The sequence below is a fragment of the Sphaerodactylus townsendi genome, linkage group LG02 (genome assembly GCF_021028975.2).
Source record: "Sphaerodactylus townsendi isolate TG3544 linkage group LG02, MPM_Stown_v2.3, whole genome shotgun sequence".
Taxonomy (NCBI): Eukaryota; Metazoa; Chordata; class Lepidosauria; order Squamata; family Sphaerodactylidae; genus Sphaerodactylus; species Sphaerodactylus townsendi.
Window position 1 is genome coordinate 123,469,990 of NC_059426.1, and position 17,460 is coordinate 123,487,449.

The 17,460-nt window shown below is 44.0% G+C and overlaps 1 protein-coding gene across 1 annotated transcript in view; it reads left to right on the top strand.

The window, feature by feature from the left end:
- The first annotated feature begins 222 nt into the window (after positions 1-222).
- Positions 223-17,460, top strand: part of LOC125426342 (cytosolic phospholipase A2 delta-like) — a 43,336-nt gene continuing 26,098 nt past the window's right edge. The window contains exons 1-6 of the mRNA XM_048484600.1: positions 223-255; positions 8,077-8,149; positions 10,521-10,657; positions 11,098-11,229; positions 11,840-11,880; positions 15,089-15,131. Coding sequence (XP_048340557.1) covers positions 223-255; positions 8,077-8,149; positions 10,521-10,657; positions 11,098-11,229; positions 11,840-11,880; positions 15,089-15,131 — 459 coding nt within the window. The remainder of the gene's footprint in view (positions 256-8,076; positions 8,150-10,520; positions 10,658-11,097; positions 11,230-11,839; positions 11,881-15,088; positions 15,132-17,460) is intronic.

A 17,460-nucleotide genomic window follows, 5' to 3' on the forward strand; every position in this document is an offset into this window, starting at 1 on the left:
TTTTCCATATTGCTACATACCGGACAGTGTTTTAATTTAAAAAAAGACATTGGGAGGGTGGGGTTGAGTTTCTCTTTATATTACAGATGATTCCAAATTCTGTCACTTTAAAAGCACCAGAATGAGGTCTAATTCTCCTCAACCCCAGTAAGTAGCCACCAGCTCATTCAAGAATAACTTGCAGTTTTTGCCCATCTGATTGCATGAAGTTAACATACCAAGATGTCTGAGAAGGTGACTACCAGCTACCAGAAGGTAAAATTTAAGGTGTGAATAAATAACAATGAATTGTGTTTGATGTGAAAGTAGTTAACCTCATCAGCAATGGAAGTGCTGTGTATATAGTAACGGAAGCTGTAGGAATGTCAAGCAGGCATTGCAGAATCAGAACTGGAGGGGCTGAACTATTGTATTAGTATGTGAAGAAATTACAGTACAGTCAAAAGCAAGACTAGATATTTTTCTAGATATGTCATCAATGAGCTGGGACCCTCTGAGTGATGCCAACCACGGGTGTGCGTGCGTGCGTGTGAGGTAGGGATTTTTAATGGGGTTTTAACGGACTTTATTGCATTGTTTTAATGATGTTTTTATTCTGATTTTAATTTTGTATGTTTCAACCAGGTTTCATCCCCATATGTTAGCCGCCCTGAGACTATGGTATAGGGTGGGGAATAAATTGCAGAAATAAATAAAAAGGAGTGAATTATCATAAATTTGCATATAAGCTATTGCAATTTCCAAAAATCACATCAACAGAACCTTAGTGTCTCTTATAGATCAAGCCTTGGGGACCTTCACATGGTCAGTTAATTCACTACTTAAAAAACCATCTCTCCAGAAAAGTGATATGGCAAATTATTGCCCGGTCTCTAGCCCGCCCTTTCTGGGCAAAGTGATTGCGAGAGCAGTAGTAGACCAACTCCAGGTCTTCTTGGATAACTGACAACCAAAATTGACAACCCTAGTCACCCTTATTTCCTCACCCTGGCGCTATAGACCTGAATAATGCTGTTTAGGGCTTCCCCCTGGCAGGTGGCGGGGGAGGGGGTGGGGGTGGGAGGTCTTTCTAGATGCCTTTTGAGGCCCAGGCCTTGATGCCCTAAGCATGTTGACATAATTTCTGGCTTGTTGATCTCACTTCCACCAATGACATAGGACACTCTAGCAGTTGTTGTCATAGAGTTTTGCTCAAATACTAGAGTGGCTCCCACATTGTCAGAAATATGATAACGTAATTTCTGGAAGTGAGATCAATGTGTCAACGGTGTCAAGGCCTACAATTTATTTTGCCCCTAATAAGATGGTGCAGGGAGGAAGGGACTCCAAGTGGGAGACTCCCACCAGTGGGATTAGGCAATCCTAATGCTCCATGAAGGCTTGAATACTCAAAGCGAAAAGTATTTGATAGATATATTATGAAGTTCCCAAAGCAGAAGGAAATTTTGCTTGTAGTATTTTGATGCTTTAAATCCCTGTTCGCAAATTTACTTATTAACTAGAGGTTATATTTTGAATTTCATAAGGGCCGAAGTTTCAGTGATATTGGATCTATTTACTGCCTTGTCTTATAAGTCTGCTGACAAATGGCTTTATCTCACTTTCTGGCAGTGTGAACATTAACAGAAACTATATCAGAGGTGGGATCCAACCAGTTCTCACCACTTCTCTAGAAGTGGTTACTAATTTTTTCTGAGTGCCGAGAAGGGGTTACTAAAGCAACCTCCCTGCCCAATAGGGACTGGAGGTGCATGTGTGCGGCGGAGCCACTGTTTGAATCCCACCACCATCGGAACCTGTTATTAAAATTTTTGGATCCCACCACTGAACTATATGTCCTAGTTTGTGCATGGGAGTGAACCTTTGATGTTTACATGGGGATCTCAGCACACAAATAATGTCTTTAGTTCAGGTTTATCAATGGTGGTGGAGAATTTTGAGGAAACTGCTCTGGTTCAATGGAGGATTTTGAGGAAACTGGTCTGGTTCAATGGAGTTGTGGGTACCCTTTTAAAAACATATTTTCATCAGATTTTTGATTACATGGTTTTGAGAGGAGAGGTAGGAGTTATACCACCAGGGCTCATTTTGAGTTATCTCTCTCTTGTGGTTTAGGAGAAGGAATTGGACTGATGGGATCATATTTCTTTTGAATATTGGGTTTTAATAGTCCACTTGCGCTGGTTATCATGTTGTTTCTGGGGGTGACAAGTCAAGGCACTGGTAATGGGTTTGCAACTCTTTTGTCTATGTGAAATAACGATCTACATGCAATATAATCTAACTTAGGCACACTTTTGCTTTAGCATGGACTCCAAGATGGAGTGTATGCTGTACTACTATACCTGACTCTATTCTGCCATGGAGGTGTATTTCATGCTAACAAGCTCCAGCGAATGGAATGGAAGGACAGACAAGGTGCAATAGTACTGGTACCTAAGGTTCAAACTGTGAGCTTAGAAACATCTAACTAAATTCTATTTTCACTTCTCTGATCCTAATCCAGAGGATTTACCTCTTTTTTCTTTTTTCTCACTCTGATAATAATTTAGCAGGCAATCCAATCTCTTTCTCTGTGTGAATAGGCTCTTGGAGCTGGCGTAGAGCTGCGCCAGTGAGTTTGCCTATCCTGCCAGTGCAGATGGTACTTATGCCAGCTGGGAGGGCAAACGGGGAGGCAGGCAGCTGCCATGGAGCTCCACAGCATCCAACCCAGAAGAGCCTGTGCCCTGCAGAGCTGCACCAGCCTAAAGCTAGATACCGGCATGGCTGGGGTCAGATTAGGGGCATTCCCAGAGGTGGAGTCAGAGCAAGGGGGAAGTGCAACTGGGGTTCACGCATGCCCTGCGCCCAGTGGTGGGATTCAAAAATTTTAACAACAGGTTCCGATGGTGGTGGGGCCAACGGGACCAGGAGGGGAGTGACACGGTGGGGGCGTGGCCTGGGCGTTCTGGGGGCGGGGCATTCCAGAGCAGGGTGGGCAGCGCTGCGGCAGGGGCGCAGGGTCTGCGCGCCCCAGGTGCAGTTCCCCCTCACTCCGCCTCTGGATTTTTCTGTACCTCCCCTCCAGTACTGTTGTTGGTACTTTCACCAGTTTTCAAGCCCAGTGCCCTCCCTCATGAGGCAGAACTTAGCCTCTACAAAACTGAAAGTGGAAGGTCATATTTTCTTTTAACAGAGATGTATCTAGGGAAAATGGAGCCCGGGGACAAAATCTGAGTTTTGCGTCCCCACCCCCATGGGTGGCTGCCCTCTCCCACCATGACAAAACAATGATTTTTTTTTTGCCCCAGGTCATATCAAAGTCACAATCACATTATAGAACATGCCCCAACTCACAAATCTGAACACACCGCAATGGGTCCGTGCCACACAGCAGAAATACAATATGTTGACAAGATTTTCAAAAGGCTTGCAAAAAGTTTTATTACTGCAGTGAAAACGTTTTATGGAATTATATCCAACACCCCAATTGCCTCCCCAACATTGGAAACACAGCACAGAGCAAGGGAGGGAGGGAGGACAGGGACAAATCTCAAGTCATGTTTTTCACAGTAGTTGCACACACTGAATTTTAATACTGACAATGCTCTTAGTCTTAACTTTCCCAGTCCCAGGCTCTAACTGCTTTTCCTAGTTCTACCTTAACTCTGCCCATCAACTGACACTCTTCAAGGCATACCTCATCACACACATTGCGTAAAAACATGATTCTTTGTGGTCCGTTGCAAAGACTATCAAGACAATCTTGCTTGGCATACAATCAAGGAACAAGCAGAAACATGAATGCGAAGATAGCCAAAACACTAAATTTTTCAAAGAGCTTATAGAGGTGATATGCAGTGCAAGCTTTTGGTTAGGATCTGGGATACCCAAAGTAGCTTACGACATTATCCCCTTCTGACAGTGCCTGGCCCAGTTTCCATATCAGAGTGGGAATTCAGACTTGGGTCTCCCAGATCCTAACCACTTCATCATACTGGCTTTCCTGGTAGTAATGCCTACGCAATTCCAGTCTACTTTATTTAATGCATTTATTTATTTTATTTATTTATTTTATTATTTGGGTTTATAAACCGCCCTGCCCCGAAGGGCTCAGGGCGGTGTACAACATAGATAGAGCACAACATCAAGTTAAATACAATAAATATAGATTAAAACAGCTCTAATAAAAATAAACCCTACCCCATTTAAAATGCAGCATTTATTAACTAAAGATGGCGCCTGCTATCAATTCCCATAAACCCCAAAACGGAAGGGGTGGCAGGATCTCCGATGTCATAAAGGAGGGAGAGGAAAAGGAGGGCCCCTTATCAACAGCTGGTCTCCCCAAAGGCCCGGTGGAACAGCTCAGTCTTGCAGGCCCTGTGGAACTCAGCAAGATCCCGCAAGGCCCGGACAGCTGATGGAAGAGCGTTCCACCAGGCAGGGGCCAGAGCTGTAAAGGCTCTGGCCCGGGTGGAGGCCAGCTGTATCAGCGAGGGGCTAGGGATCACCAGTAAATTGGCCTCTGCTGAACGCAGGGACCTATTTGGGACATATGGGGTAAGACGGTCTTCGCCTCCCAGGCTCAGGGAAGTTTCCAGTGTATAATAAACAATAAAATCACCACATTAAATACTATTTAAAACACAGATGAACTAAAAACATCCATCTTAAATTCATTAAAAGTCTAAACTTAATACATTTTGGCTTATCACTGTAACAGAATAATTCCTTCTCAACTGGGTCAAAGGTGGACCCTGTTTTTAATACAAAGGTAATGCAGCCTGCATTTGGCTGCTCTGTGCTATAATATTCAAGTGTGCAGGAACAGCTGGGTACAGGTCTGTTACAACCCCACCCCCAGCAAAACATTTCCCAAACTGTACCTCACAGCAACGGTAACAGGATGGTAACAGGAGAAAAATAAATCTCTCTACAACACATAGTTCTCTGCTCTTCTATTTAAGATGGGACTCTTGTACCAGCCTTAGGGAAAATAGACTGTTATGGTCATGCTAGTTGTTTATATTTCTTTCCATTGTGCACAAATAGCAAAGCTAAAGTTCACTGGCATTCATTTGCAAACAACTTCAGCTAAATTGTCGAAGGCTTTCATGGCCAGATTCAACTGGTTGCTGTGGGTTTTCTGAACTGTGTGACCGTGGTCTAGTAGATCCTGTTCCTAACGTTTTGCGTGCATCTGCAGCTGGCATCTTCAAAGTGTATCCCATAGAGAAGTGTGTTGTGATACACCTCTGAAGATGCCAGCTGCTGGAGAAATGTATTAGAACAAGATCTACCAGACCACGGCCAAACTGCCCGGAAAAACCACAACCAATCTATTTATAATTCATGAACAGGAAAGGCTGCCCTTTGCTAATCCCATAACTTCCTCATATTCATAATTAATGATTAGATATGAAGTTTAATTATATTTAAGTTTATTTAAGATATGAAGTTTAATTATATTTTTAACAACTCATTTAAAGGACAAGAAGCATGGCCAACAAAAATTAAACTTCCACATAGGGCTAAAATATTAGAATATAAACAGTAGTAATAAATAATACCTCTATGTATTATATTTGTATCCTTTGTTTTGAATCAGCATCTGGGCATGCTATGCAGAAACTTCCCTTCCCCCCCAGTAGAAATAAAATGGTGTCCTCCCCCAAACTTTTAAAATAAAAAAATGTCTTGCTTTAGCATAATACAGTAGTAATTCCACCCATCTGCAGATTAGCAACTCCAGTCTTTAATACACTTTTAGAATGAGACTTCTGAGATCGTTTTAGAACTCTGGTTACCTCCCTTTAATTTATTAACATTAAAAGGAAAGGGGGTGTGTGCACTGAGATCTCCTTCCAGAACTTCCAAGTGATGGCTTTTATTAAAACGTAAGGTAATAGACAGAGTGTTGCTTTGCAAAAATCTGGGAGAAAGGAAAAATGATCCCCACTCCTGCCTTCTGCGCCCACTTCCCCAAACAGGTTGTTTGCAATCCTGGAACACGGATTTCCCTGCATTGTTGTTCCCAAATGGAAGACCTGATGTGCCAGATCTGTGATCTGCTCCAGGTTTTGCCCTACCTTTGAAAATCTGGAGAGGACAAATTCACAAACTGAAAGTAAACTGGAGGTTGCAATGCATAGAAAGCCAGAAAAGGACTTCTGTGACTGCAGCATCTTTGGAACTAAGGATGAGTGGGGGAAAAGGCTGAGGAGAGGGAAAGGCTTACTTAAGACTATATTTTTAAAAAACCTAACCCTAACCCCGCCCCCCCCCACACACACACACCAGCTCGCTGCGTGTGCCCTATGGGATCCAAGCCTGCCCTGCCTGGCTGCGCATGAGCAGCAAGCAGAGCCCAAGCCGCGATGTGGGTGGGTGGGGTGCTTCCTTCTAGGTGCTGCTTGGACTCAGAGGCCACCGTGCCCATCCTCCTCTACCTCCTCCTCTGGGGTAGGTCCTGTGGCGCTGCTCTGCTTACCCTTCAGCAGTTTCCAGCCTGCCTCTCTGCCTGCTTCTCCTCTAACCCTGCGTACCTGGACTCCTCTCCCCTGGCAGCCAGCTGTTTCTCCCCTCTGCTTTGCTCAGCTTAGCTGTGGGCAGGGGAGGGAGGGAGGCTGAAGAGTGACAGCCAGGCAGCAGGCTGCAGAAAAGAGACTTAAGTTAGGGATCGTCTGCAAATTCCTATCTCGTTCTGAAACGAAAGTAAGTGTGTGAGGGGTGGGGGTGGGCACCACAGGGTGGGGGTGGGATTGGGATTGCCCATGGAGGGCAGGGGGCCCCTGGGGGTGATTTTGCAACCCCCACTTGATGAGTTTTGTTGCACCCAGAGACAGAGATTGCCCCCTTGTCCCTTATGGAGTTAATCATTAACAACAGGTTCTGCGAACTGAGAAAATTTTAACAACCGGTTCTACCGAACCGGCTCGAACCGGCTGAATCCCACCTCTGCCTGCGCCCCTGCTGCGGTGCCATCTGTCCCCGCCCTGCCCCTGTAATGCCCCACCCCCTCCACGGCCTTCCCCGCCTCTTTGCTGCTCCGCCGGGGGCGTTATGCCCCACCCGGCCCCGTTGGCACTACACCACTGGGTGGAGTCAACTTTAGTCAACTTCTACTGGGCCTTTGAGTCTGGAATGCCCTTGATGCAGGCCTTGGCTGGGCAGTGTAAATCTGTTTGCCCTATGGAGGGTTTTCAAGTTGCTAGGGATTTTCCCAAGTTTGCTGCCACTCTGTGCTGTCTGGAAGCTCTCTGGAGGTGGTTGGTGGTGCCGTCTGTCCCCAGCCCCTGGAACCCTCTGGATCAGTCTATAAGTACTGACTTTCCACTTTTAAGGATTTTGGTTTTTCCTCTCTGTTTATCAGCATTATATTGGAATGATATGGGCCCCTTCTGCACGCCCCAAAAACAGTGTCCTAGGGATGGTAAAAAGAACAGTGCCGTGCTCACCCCCCACAAATGGCGTGAAAACGCTGTTTTCAAAACACGCTCCATAAGTGTGTTTTTTGAAAAGTGGTATCTTCCCAGCGGCGCAGTGCGAAAGGCATCAGTATGAGAGCGCTGCTTTCAGGCACTGCCTGTTTGCGTGTGTTGTTTCCCTTGTTTTCTCTCTGAGGCTCCAGAAGGAGAAGAGACATGCCCACACTGCCCTCCGACCCCTGTGGGTCAGAGGGCAGCATGGGTGTCACCTCCTCCCCCAGAGCCTCAAAGGGAAGGCAAGGTAAACAATATATGCAGACCGGAGGCAGCTCCATGCGGAGCTGCATCTGCATTGTGCAGCAGCTTCGTGCACCACCTGCATGAGACCGATTGTATGGTCTCATGCCTCCACTGGCATTAATTATGCCGGTAGACAGCTGCTTTTGCTGCCATGCAGAAACGGCCATGGTGTGATTTATTTGTAACATTAATCATGAAGGAACTTGCTTCAGTATTTGGATTTGGAACGGTTCTCAAAGGTATCCCAGGCTTATCATTTTATGATTCTGAGATGACCTGTTCCGTTCCTCTGTGCTGGGGTCATGTCAACTTTACAGCTTGTAACGCCCAATGCATCATGCCATGTCATGTTTTTACTTTGCAGGTTCAGGCCTTTCCCACTTGGCTGCTATCTGTGAAAATCTTGCAAGCTAAAAATATAAGGAAAGCAGACAGATGTGAGTATTTTATTTTATATATATTTCCCCCCCACTTAAACTGAAACTAGTGATACCTGAAAATGAAAGGTCTGAAATGCTTTCAAAACATGGTACAAAATTCAGGTTTTGAGTGCATTGTAAAATCTTGTGTGCCTTGTAGGTTCAGGGGGCACTTACAGTCCAGGCAATTATTTATACATATAAAAACTTTTGGGATTAAGATTAAAAAACTAAACAGTTATGTTTATTTTTCATGATATTTTAAAAAGCAGTTGCAGGGAACTGCAACTTTAACTAAAGAAATAGTGGTTTCTTTTCTGCCTTGGAAGATATGTATGATAGATTATTAGTATACGATCATACATGAATGATTTCCTTGCTTCTCAATAGAGAAGCCTTCCACCCTTTAGCATGTACTCTGTTTTATCTTTCTAGCTAGTTGGTTAGAATTTGATGTATTAGACCAGTCCTCAGTTATATGGCAACTTTCTGATATACATGTGAGATAGAAATTAGCACATGAAAGTACACCACATTACTGTGGGGAAAGTAGACAATCACTATGGAAAAGCAACTGCCATGTGGTATAGTCCAGAGCAGTGATTCCCAAGCTGGGTTCTGTGGTACCCTGGGGTGCTGTGAGCATGTCCCAGGGGTACTGTGGCAATGCTACCAGCCCCCCTCACTTTTGCGGTGTCTTCCGCCGGTGCCAGCAAGGACATGGAGCTGGCCCAGGGGGCAGGACCTGCCACAAGGTCAACAGCCACTTCCCACCCCACAGTGCTTCCCTTCACCCTAGGAGGAGAAGGTGGGGGGGGGTAGGGGTAGCAAGCAGGGGCACTGGGAAGGGAAGGTGGGGTGGTGGTGGCAGGCAGGCAGGGACACTGGGAGAGGAAAGTGGGGGGATGGCAGGGGTACCGTGAGATATGAAGAGTGAGGTCAAGGGTACCGTGAGATCGAAAATGTTGGGAAACACTGGTCCAGAGCCTACTGTTACCTGAAATGATGGGGTCTGCACCCTTTTTGAGTAGAGAGTTAGTGAAGGGCAGTCATAAAATAGCGAGGGGTTGGGTAAGCTCAAGATCTTTGTTGCCAACATTTATTAGGATGGGTTTCCGCAAGAAACCCCAGGAGAACAGAGTAAAAGTTTAACAATTTTATTAAGAAAGTGAAAATAATAAATGTACAAGCACACAAATCAAAGCACACAGAGAGTTCACACAGTCTTAGGATGTATATAGACTTGAGAGGATAGATTTGGAAAAGTAAGGGATTTGGGGGAAATAAAGGTTATAATTATCTGTTCTTGAAAAGGGAAGTCCAGAAAACCAGAGTCCAGTGCCTGCACTGGGATCCAAGGAAGTGGGGCATAAAGATGGCATGTAGTGCAACTGAACTAAAGATAGGCTCAGAAGTACTGGGCATTGACTGCAGGATGGGCAGGTAATTTATAGGGAAGATTGGGCCCTCTAGCCATGCTAAGAGAGCTTTATCTTTCCAGCACAAAGGAGGATTTTTGTCTTCCAGAGGAATGTTTGGATACGCAAGTTAAGTGGTAGAGTTTGACTGGACACTTGGCATAATGTTCTAAGCTAGGGAGTGCATAGAGGTAGGAGAAAACTGATACAGCTTCTAGACATGTAATGTAAATGAAGGTGGTCTTGGGAAATGGTTAGTCAGAGATTGGAAAAATGGGAATAGTTTTTTCAGGAGAATGATTGGCAGGAACTCCTTGATGGGAACATACTAGTATACTCTTTGTTTCATGGAAGCGGGTAGACCAGGGCTGGAGATGGAACTGGCTTTCCCAAGATTGAGTATTGTCTCATCCTTAATCCCTTTAGGAAGAGAGTGAGGCAGGTTTTCTATCCTTATAGGTGACATTGAGCCAGTGCAGAGAATGGCACCCCATCTTGGCAGTGCACTGCTAGGCCACTATAAGGATTGGCAGGATAAGAAGAGACACTGCTGTCTTAAAAACAGGGCTCTCTCATCTACCATGGTTTGATCTGGTAACACTACTGCTATAATAGGTAGGATATACTTGAAGACGACTGTGTTGCAGAGAACACGAATGCACAGTGAATATTTCTTTCAGTGTGAGTGCAGGTCAGTCCATTGAGAGAGAGAGAGAGAGAGACAGAGAGACAGAGAGACAGAGAGACAGAGAGACAGAGAGACAGAGAGTACATGTATGACTACACGTGTGTGACAGGGAGGAAGGACAAGTACTTTTGGGGTAGAAGGTAAACTGACCCTTGGAGACATTATCCCCAAATCTGTCCAATCTCCTAACTTGATCAGATGCCAAATTTAATGGAATAGCCCAAGGGAATGGTCCCTGAGAATGCTACTTGGATAAGATCTTCAGTTTTTCTCTCTGATGTAGGTAATGGAGCAGATTGCTATATAATGCTGTGGCTGCCAACAGCTTCAAAGGAGAAAGCGAGAACTCACACTGTTCTGAATTCTACAGCACCAGTATGGAATGAAACCTTCCATTTTGTGATCCAGAGTCAAGTCAAGGTAAAGGAACAGCATCTATAGTTTTTCCGTTTCAGAGAATTTCTCAAATGGATTGTGACAGGCAAGACTCTGGTCGATTCCCCATCCACCATTAGATGCGCGCTCCTCACGGCAAATACCCAGGGTCCTGCAGCACTCCCCACTACACCAGCAGTGACAACACAGTGACAACGTAGTCACCCCAATTCTGCCGCTCCTCCCACCCCTCAGCGAGCGTCATTTCGGATCCTGGTCGGAAGTATACCTTTTTGAAACTGCACGCCGAACACGGAGCAGGGGGCCCCTCCACTTTCACTTTTGAAGTGGGGAAAAGCCCTCTGTGTTAGGATCACGGTCATGGAAGTGAAACTTTGACAAAAACCACCCTTTTCAAGTCAAATCAAGCTAGATATCTGCTGTGGTAACTTAATTTGTTTTTAAATAATGTTCTTAATTTTCAGAATGTCTTGGAACTGAAGATTTTTGATGAACGTTTTCATTCCAGTGATGACCTTCTCTTTACCATTCTCTTTGATGTAGCTGAAGTCTGTTCTGGAGAGAGAATCCTGGCAAATTTCATTCTAAATTCAGAGGTAGAGCATGAACTAACTAACTCAGGGCCAGTTAAAAGTTTAGGGGAGTACTGATCAGACAGTGATTGGGAGCCCTCCATATTTCCACCAACTACTTTCAACACCTTCTTTCTCACCCACTCATGTGCGTCTCTCTCACCATTCACCTATACATCCTTTTTCTGCCCACATCAGCCCTCAAATCACACACACATTACCCTTTCCCCAGTAGTGCTGGGTAGCATGTGTGGTTGGTAGTGTGGGCGATGGAGGGCTCACAAACAAGCAAGTGGACGAGGGAAGATACAAAGGTCTGCAGCAGAGTGGTACATAGATAGGTGGGGCACCAGTGGGAGAAGCCCAGGGCTTTGACAGCAGTCCTACCTCGGGACATGCTGATGTCAGCCCAATCACATTTGCTTTAGGATTTCAGTGGAGGAAAATGCTGTCACTTCGCTGATATGACTACTTGCATTAGAAAAATGTACTCACAATTAGGAAGAGAGAAGTTTATGTCTTTTTAAATGTGTCATTTTAATAGTTGTCCAAGGTATCTTGTTAGAGTTCCTTTTTGCCCTTTAAATTTAATATATTTCATTCTTTTGATTGCACCTTCTTTTCTTTTCTGTAGAGAAAGGAAGAACTGGATGTGGAGTTTGCAGTGCAGGAACAGTAAGTCACAGTAATGAGAAAGCATGGATTTCTTGTGAAAAGCAGAAAAATAAAGGAATGCAATTTACAGATGCCTTTGTTTTTGACATGTTGTAGATCAACTAGCAGGAGTCAGTAGAAAGCACCTAGGTAAAGCTATTTACATCTGCTCTTGGCTATCACTTTAAGGATTTTGGAAACTGGAAGTTCTTTAGTTATTATGAACAAATGTTTCAACTTTTCTTGTCTAGGTATGAATTCAATTTTGCATAACAAACCATTCGTAAAAAGATTTTAATTCCCAATTCTCTTTAAATGACTGTTCACCTATAGCTCTTGCCCACTAGCTCATTTTGTTGCCTGATGTCATTAAATGAATCTCTTTTAAAAATAAGGCTATCCAAGAAATGCCTTTGATAAAATAAGATGCAGGATGTTCTTGGATTCATAATGGCATAGGCAGGCAGTGCAATGATCTTGTGTTTAATGATGTTTACTCCTAAGTAAGTGTACCTAGGATTGCAGCCGGAGTTGTCTTCAGGTCTCTTGAGAACTAGTGTATCAGTGGCCTCCATAGTCAAAACCACCTGCAGAAACCAAAAGCAACAGTGGGGCCTGCTGATCCTCTTTGCTGTAGATTCTGAGTGAGCCTGGGGAAGAGAATTGATGGTGTTATGTCAATTGGAGCTGTGATCTGCATGCACCCCCCCCCCCCACGGCAAACTTTCACTTACCTGGAAATTCCTGGTGGAATGTTGCTCTGGAGAGCCTCTAGTGCCAGGAGCAAAATGGCACTGGTGGTGCCACAGGGGCTGTGTTTGCCTTAGACCTGAGCCATGGTGGCACCCCAGGGTCATGATGCTTATGGTTTCATTTAATGGTCCCCATTTAAGGATGCTATTAGGCAAATACTTTATAATAAATCAACTAAACTCTGTTTCACATAAAGATGATAGTAGACTGTATATTCCTCTGCCACAAAACAAAGCATGCCAAACCTTCTTTGCTATAGAATTCTCTGTCTGGGTCCTAGTGCCTACCTAGCCCTGCTTCCGTTTGAAAGTAAAAATACATTTTGGCATAAATGCTGTTGTATCAAAATACCATGTTCGTAATGCACAAAATAATGGTTTGGACAAATGCAGTACGTAAAAATGAATGTTAATTCTCATATTCATTCAGGACTGTATTCTATTGTGGAACTTTCTCATCTGCTGCACCTCAACTGACCAAACTATCATTTTTCTGTGGAAGAGAGTAAAGCAACATTTAATTCAGATAGTTAACATGTCTGAATATATCCAATAGATGGCAGAATTGCACCACAAGTTAGACTACACACTGTCTACATTCCTTTGTTTATTGGTGGGAGAATCAACACGTTTGTTACCACCTCCATTAAAATGAAAAGAACTTTAAATTGACTGTGTGTGCCTCAATTCTATCAGTCATTTCCAATTTGAACTTGATTAAGTGTGGAATTCCCTTCTGTTAGTACTTGTAGTTCATGTCCTTCTGCTTCCTCTTCATTTCTGGTTACACTAGGTTTATGTTTATTATATTCCTGTATTAAATATGGGCCAAAGCAGGCAAGATAACAAGGATTCCGTATGGAGGTTCCACATTCTTTGTTTTGTTTTCAGTGGCTAGCACACAGGGCCTCAATTAGTACTTGGCCCATGGAGACAGGGTAAGACTTCTGCCCACATAATTTTCTCAACCCAAAAAGACCATGTGAGTCTGCTATTTGCTCTAATAGGGCAAATATATAGGTCTGTATCAGGACATGTGTGTTTGACCAAAGGAATTACTTGTAGTGCTTGCACATAAGGGACATTTATTTATTTATTTATTTATTTATTTATATATTTCTGTTGTTTATGGTCTTTTTTTACTCACTGAACAGTTAGATTCGAGTCCATTGGCACCTTAGAGACTGACAAGATTTTCAGGGTATAAACTTTTGTAAGTCTAACCTCCCTTCGTCAGATATGAGGGAGTTTTGAATCTCAAAAGCTTAAACTCCAAAAATCCTGTTTGTCTCTAAGGGGGCACTGGACTCAAATCTTACTGTTCAACTGCAGACCGACTGGGATGCCCCCTGTAATTTTCACACTGAGACTCAAGGTGGATTGTACAGTGTCAATCAGTACAATCAGAAGGATGAGTAGAGATCTAATAAGCAGTATAATAGGATTAGGATTGCAGAAACCTGGAACAGGGCATCAGGATTAAACATGAGTTGTTAAATGAAATAGTAGTACATAATGGTATTACTTTAGTATTACTAGAGAAATTACTGAAGTAGAAGTATAATGCATTGAGAAAAAGAAAAACAATATAACAACAAATAATGCATATTAGCACTATAGTCCACATATCTGTTTTCTCTATTGAAATATCTTTCTGAATCATTCTGATATAATGCATCCCTGTCCTTTTGTAAGGGACGTGGAATGGTATAGTATAGCTTGATCTCATCACATCTGGAAGCTCAGCAGGGTTAGAGACTGCCAAGGAAGACTTTGTAGAGGAAGCCAATAACAAACCACCTCTGGTTAATCACTTCCCTTGAAAACCCTATTTGGGTTGCTATAAGTTGTCTGTGACTTGACAGCACCCCCCCCCCCTCCCTCCCTCCCTCTTTCTTTCTTTCTTTCTTTCTTTCTTTCTTTCTTTCTTTCTTTCTTTCTTTCTTTCTTTCTTTCTTTCTTTCTTTCTTTCTTTCTTTCTTTCTTTCTTTCTTTCACATGCATACACTTCTATAAAAATACTCTCTTGAACAGTTCTGTTTTACATAGTTTGCAGAAAGCATGAAACCAAAAGGGGAAGAAAAAACTTGAATCCAAAAGAAAGACAACAGGTAACCAAAAGGGTGATGAAAAACCTAGTAGTGGACTGAATAACAATAGGTTACTTTCAAAAATAATACTTTAATACATCTTAAATCATTAAACTTTCCTAAAAACCAAACACGTTCCAGCTAGAAGGTCTTCAGTTCACTGCTAAACAGGACCATCCACTATAATTTTGCAGATAGTTCTGATATCTGGTCCAAATCTCTTAGTGAACAAGGTCAGAATAACTTTGATATAAATTGCTGACTATTAAAAAGATAAAAAACATCAATGAGTTCTCTATCAAGAACTTCTGGTATCTTCTCTGATATATGGTCAAGGTTTTTAATGCAAATACAAATCTAAAAACTGCTTTCCTCCTTTCTTTCCAGTCTAGGTGATCTTGAAAGCCTCGTCACAAATAATGTCCTGGTGGTAATGTTCTTTATTTTTTTATTTTGACTGCTTCATTGCTGTGAAACATGATTCCCCAACCTGACACCTGTGCGCACAATGGTCCCCACCAGTACTTCTCTTGGTGCTTGCCAATCTTTTCATAAAGTGGGTGGGACCATTGTTAGGTGGGTCTTGTTACCAGCTCCCTTCATTCAAATAAAAGGAGTTCTCATGGTAGTGGTAGTAGATGCAACTGCTGGAGGATTGGGAGGACTGGTTTGTTTAGTCAGTGTGTGGTAATATTCTCCCCTTGGGCTTTCCTTCATTTCTTTTTAATCCCTCTTCCTTCCTTCTTACCCGCCTTCTACATTTTTCTCTCAGGGTTTTCTTTTTTCTCTTTTTCTTCCTTCTCTTTCTCCCTCCTGCCACTTAGGATTTCTCTGCTTTTTTTTATATTCCCCTTATGTGGATTCTTTGCAAAATGAGGAGGGAGGTATTATGTTTGGCTCTGCCTCCTGAGGTGGCCACTTTGTATTTAGCTTTGTCTCCTGTGGAAACCACTTTGGGATAGTGTTCAGCACCTGCCTCAGAAGCCCAAACGTTCCCGCAGTTTCAAAAAAGGTGTTGAAATACAGTTTAAAGTGAATTTATATATGCAAATGAAAGAAATTAAAAGGCAGTGAAAGGGATCCTTTGGGAAATGAATGTCAGCAGAAAAGCTTTCAAGGGTGAACTCCTCTCAAAGCAAATATAATGGATGTAGGGGACGATACAAACTTTGGAAGGGGGACTTCACACAGGTCCAGGAACGTAGGTATAGATTTTTTATGGGGGGGTTCGGGGGTGGGGCCACACCCCCACCCGCCCCTAGGGCATGGCCACGCCTTCCCAAGCCCCGCCCCTGGCCTAGCGTTTATAAAAGCAGCTCTCCGAGGTCGGGGATGGCAGACTCCCCTGCCCTGCCCTGCCCTGCCCTGCCCTGCCCTGCCCTGCCCTGCCCTGCCCTGCCCTGCCCTGCCCTGCCCTGCCCTGCCCTGCCCTGCCCTGCCCTGCCCCTCTGGGCAGAGGCATAGAGGGAAAATGGAGCTTGGTTACCAAAATCTGAGTTTGTTGCCCCTCCTGGGCAGCCCGCTGTGATGCTGGAATCCACCCCCAAACAGCATGACTTTCAATGGTGTTTAAACTAGAGAGCCCAAATTCTCCTTTTCCAAGTCCACTTTAAAGGGAGGAATCTGGGGTCCCTAGTTAAACAACATTAAAGAAAGTGATGCTGTTTTGGGGTGGATTATCTCCCACCCTGAGAACAGCATCACTTTCAAGTGTGGCTATTTTTTAGTGGTGGATTAAGAGCAGGTGCATTCCTAATCACCTGGAGGAACCGGTTTTTGGATTCCCTGCTCTGTTACTTGAGCTGTGGAGGCTTATCTGGGGAATTCAGATTAGCCTGTGCACTCCCACACATGCCAGCTGGGTGACCTTGGGCTAGTCACAGCTTTTCAGAGCTCCCTCAGCCCCACCCACCTCACAGGGTGTTTTGTTTGCTTGAGAGGAGCAAGGGCAAGGAGATTATAAGCCCCTTTGGAGTCTCCTACAGGAGAGAAAGGGGGGATATAAAATCAAACTCTTTTTTCTTGTTTCTAAACTGAGGACCCCTTGCCTCAAATTCTGGGGAAACTAGGGGATACCTCCAGATTCTGGGGGAAGGTTGCACTGCTGCTCAGGGGTGCAATTGTTAAGCTAGAAGCTTTCCCAAAGCTTTCAGGAGTTATCTTTCGGAAGGAGTCTCTCCTAATGCCAATTACTGCATCCAGGTTTGGTGAAGTTTTGTTCAGGATGTCCAAAGTTATGGACCCTCAAAGATGTAGCCTTCATGTTCTATTAGCTGCCATTGAAAACAATAGAGGATGGGGCACCCCCTGGACCAAACCTCACCAAACCTGGGTAGTATCATCAGGAGAGTCCCCCAAATAATCCCTGAAAGTTTGGTGCTGCTAGCCCAAACAATGTGCCCCCTGCAGGCCAAAACCCAAAAAGCACTAAAATGTTTTAAAAACCCACAAATGGAGGGGCGGAGCTTTGGACATGAATGGGTTTTTTTTTCAAACCCGAGAACCCCCCCTTACCTACGTCCATGCACAGGTCCAATCCCCAAAATGAGTTTGCCCCACTTTAGTTCCTTCAACCCGGGATTTTTGAAAATTGCAAAACCAGCTATTCTTTTGCAAAATCCCAGGTTGGAGCTGATCCCACGTGAATGAATAGGCAGAAGACGCTTTATTTCTCTCCCTTCCACCAGTTCACTGTAAGTTCTGTGCCATCCACCATCAGGAAGAATCCACCCACCTGCCATTCAGTGCTTGTTGCCCAG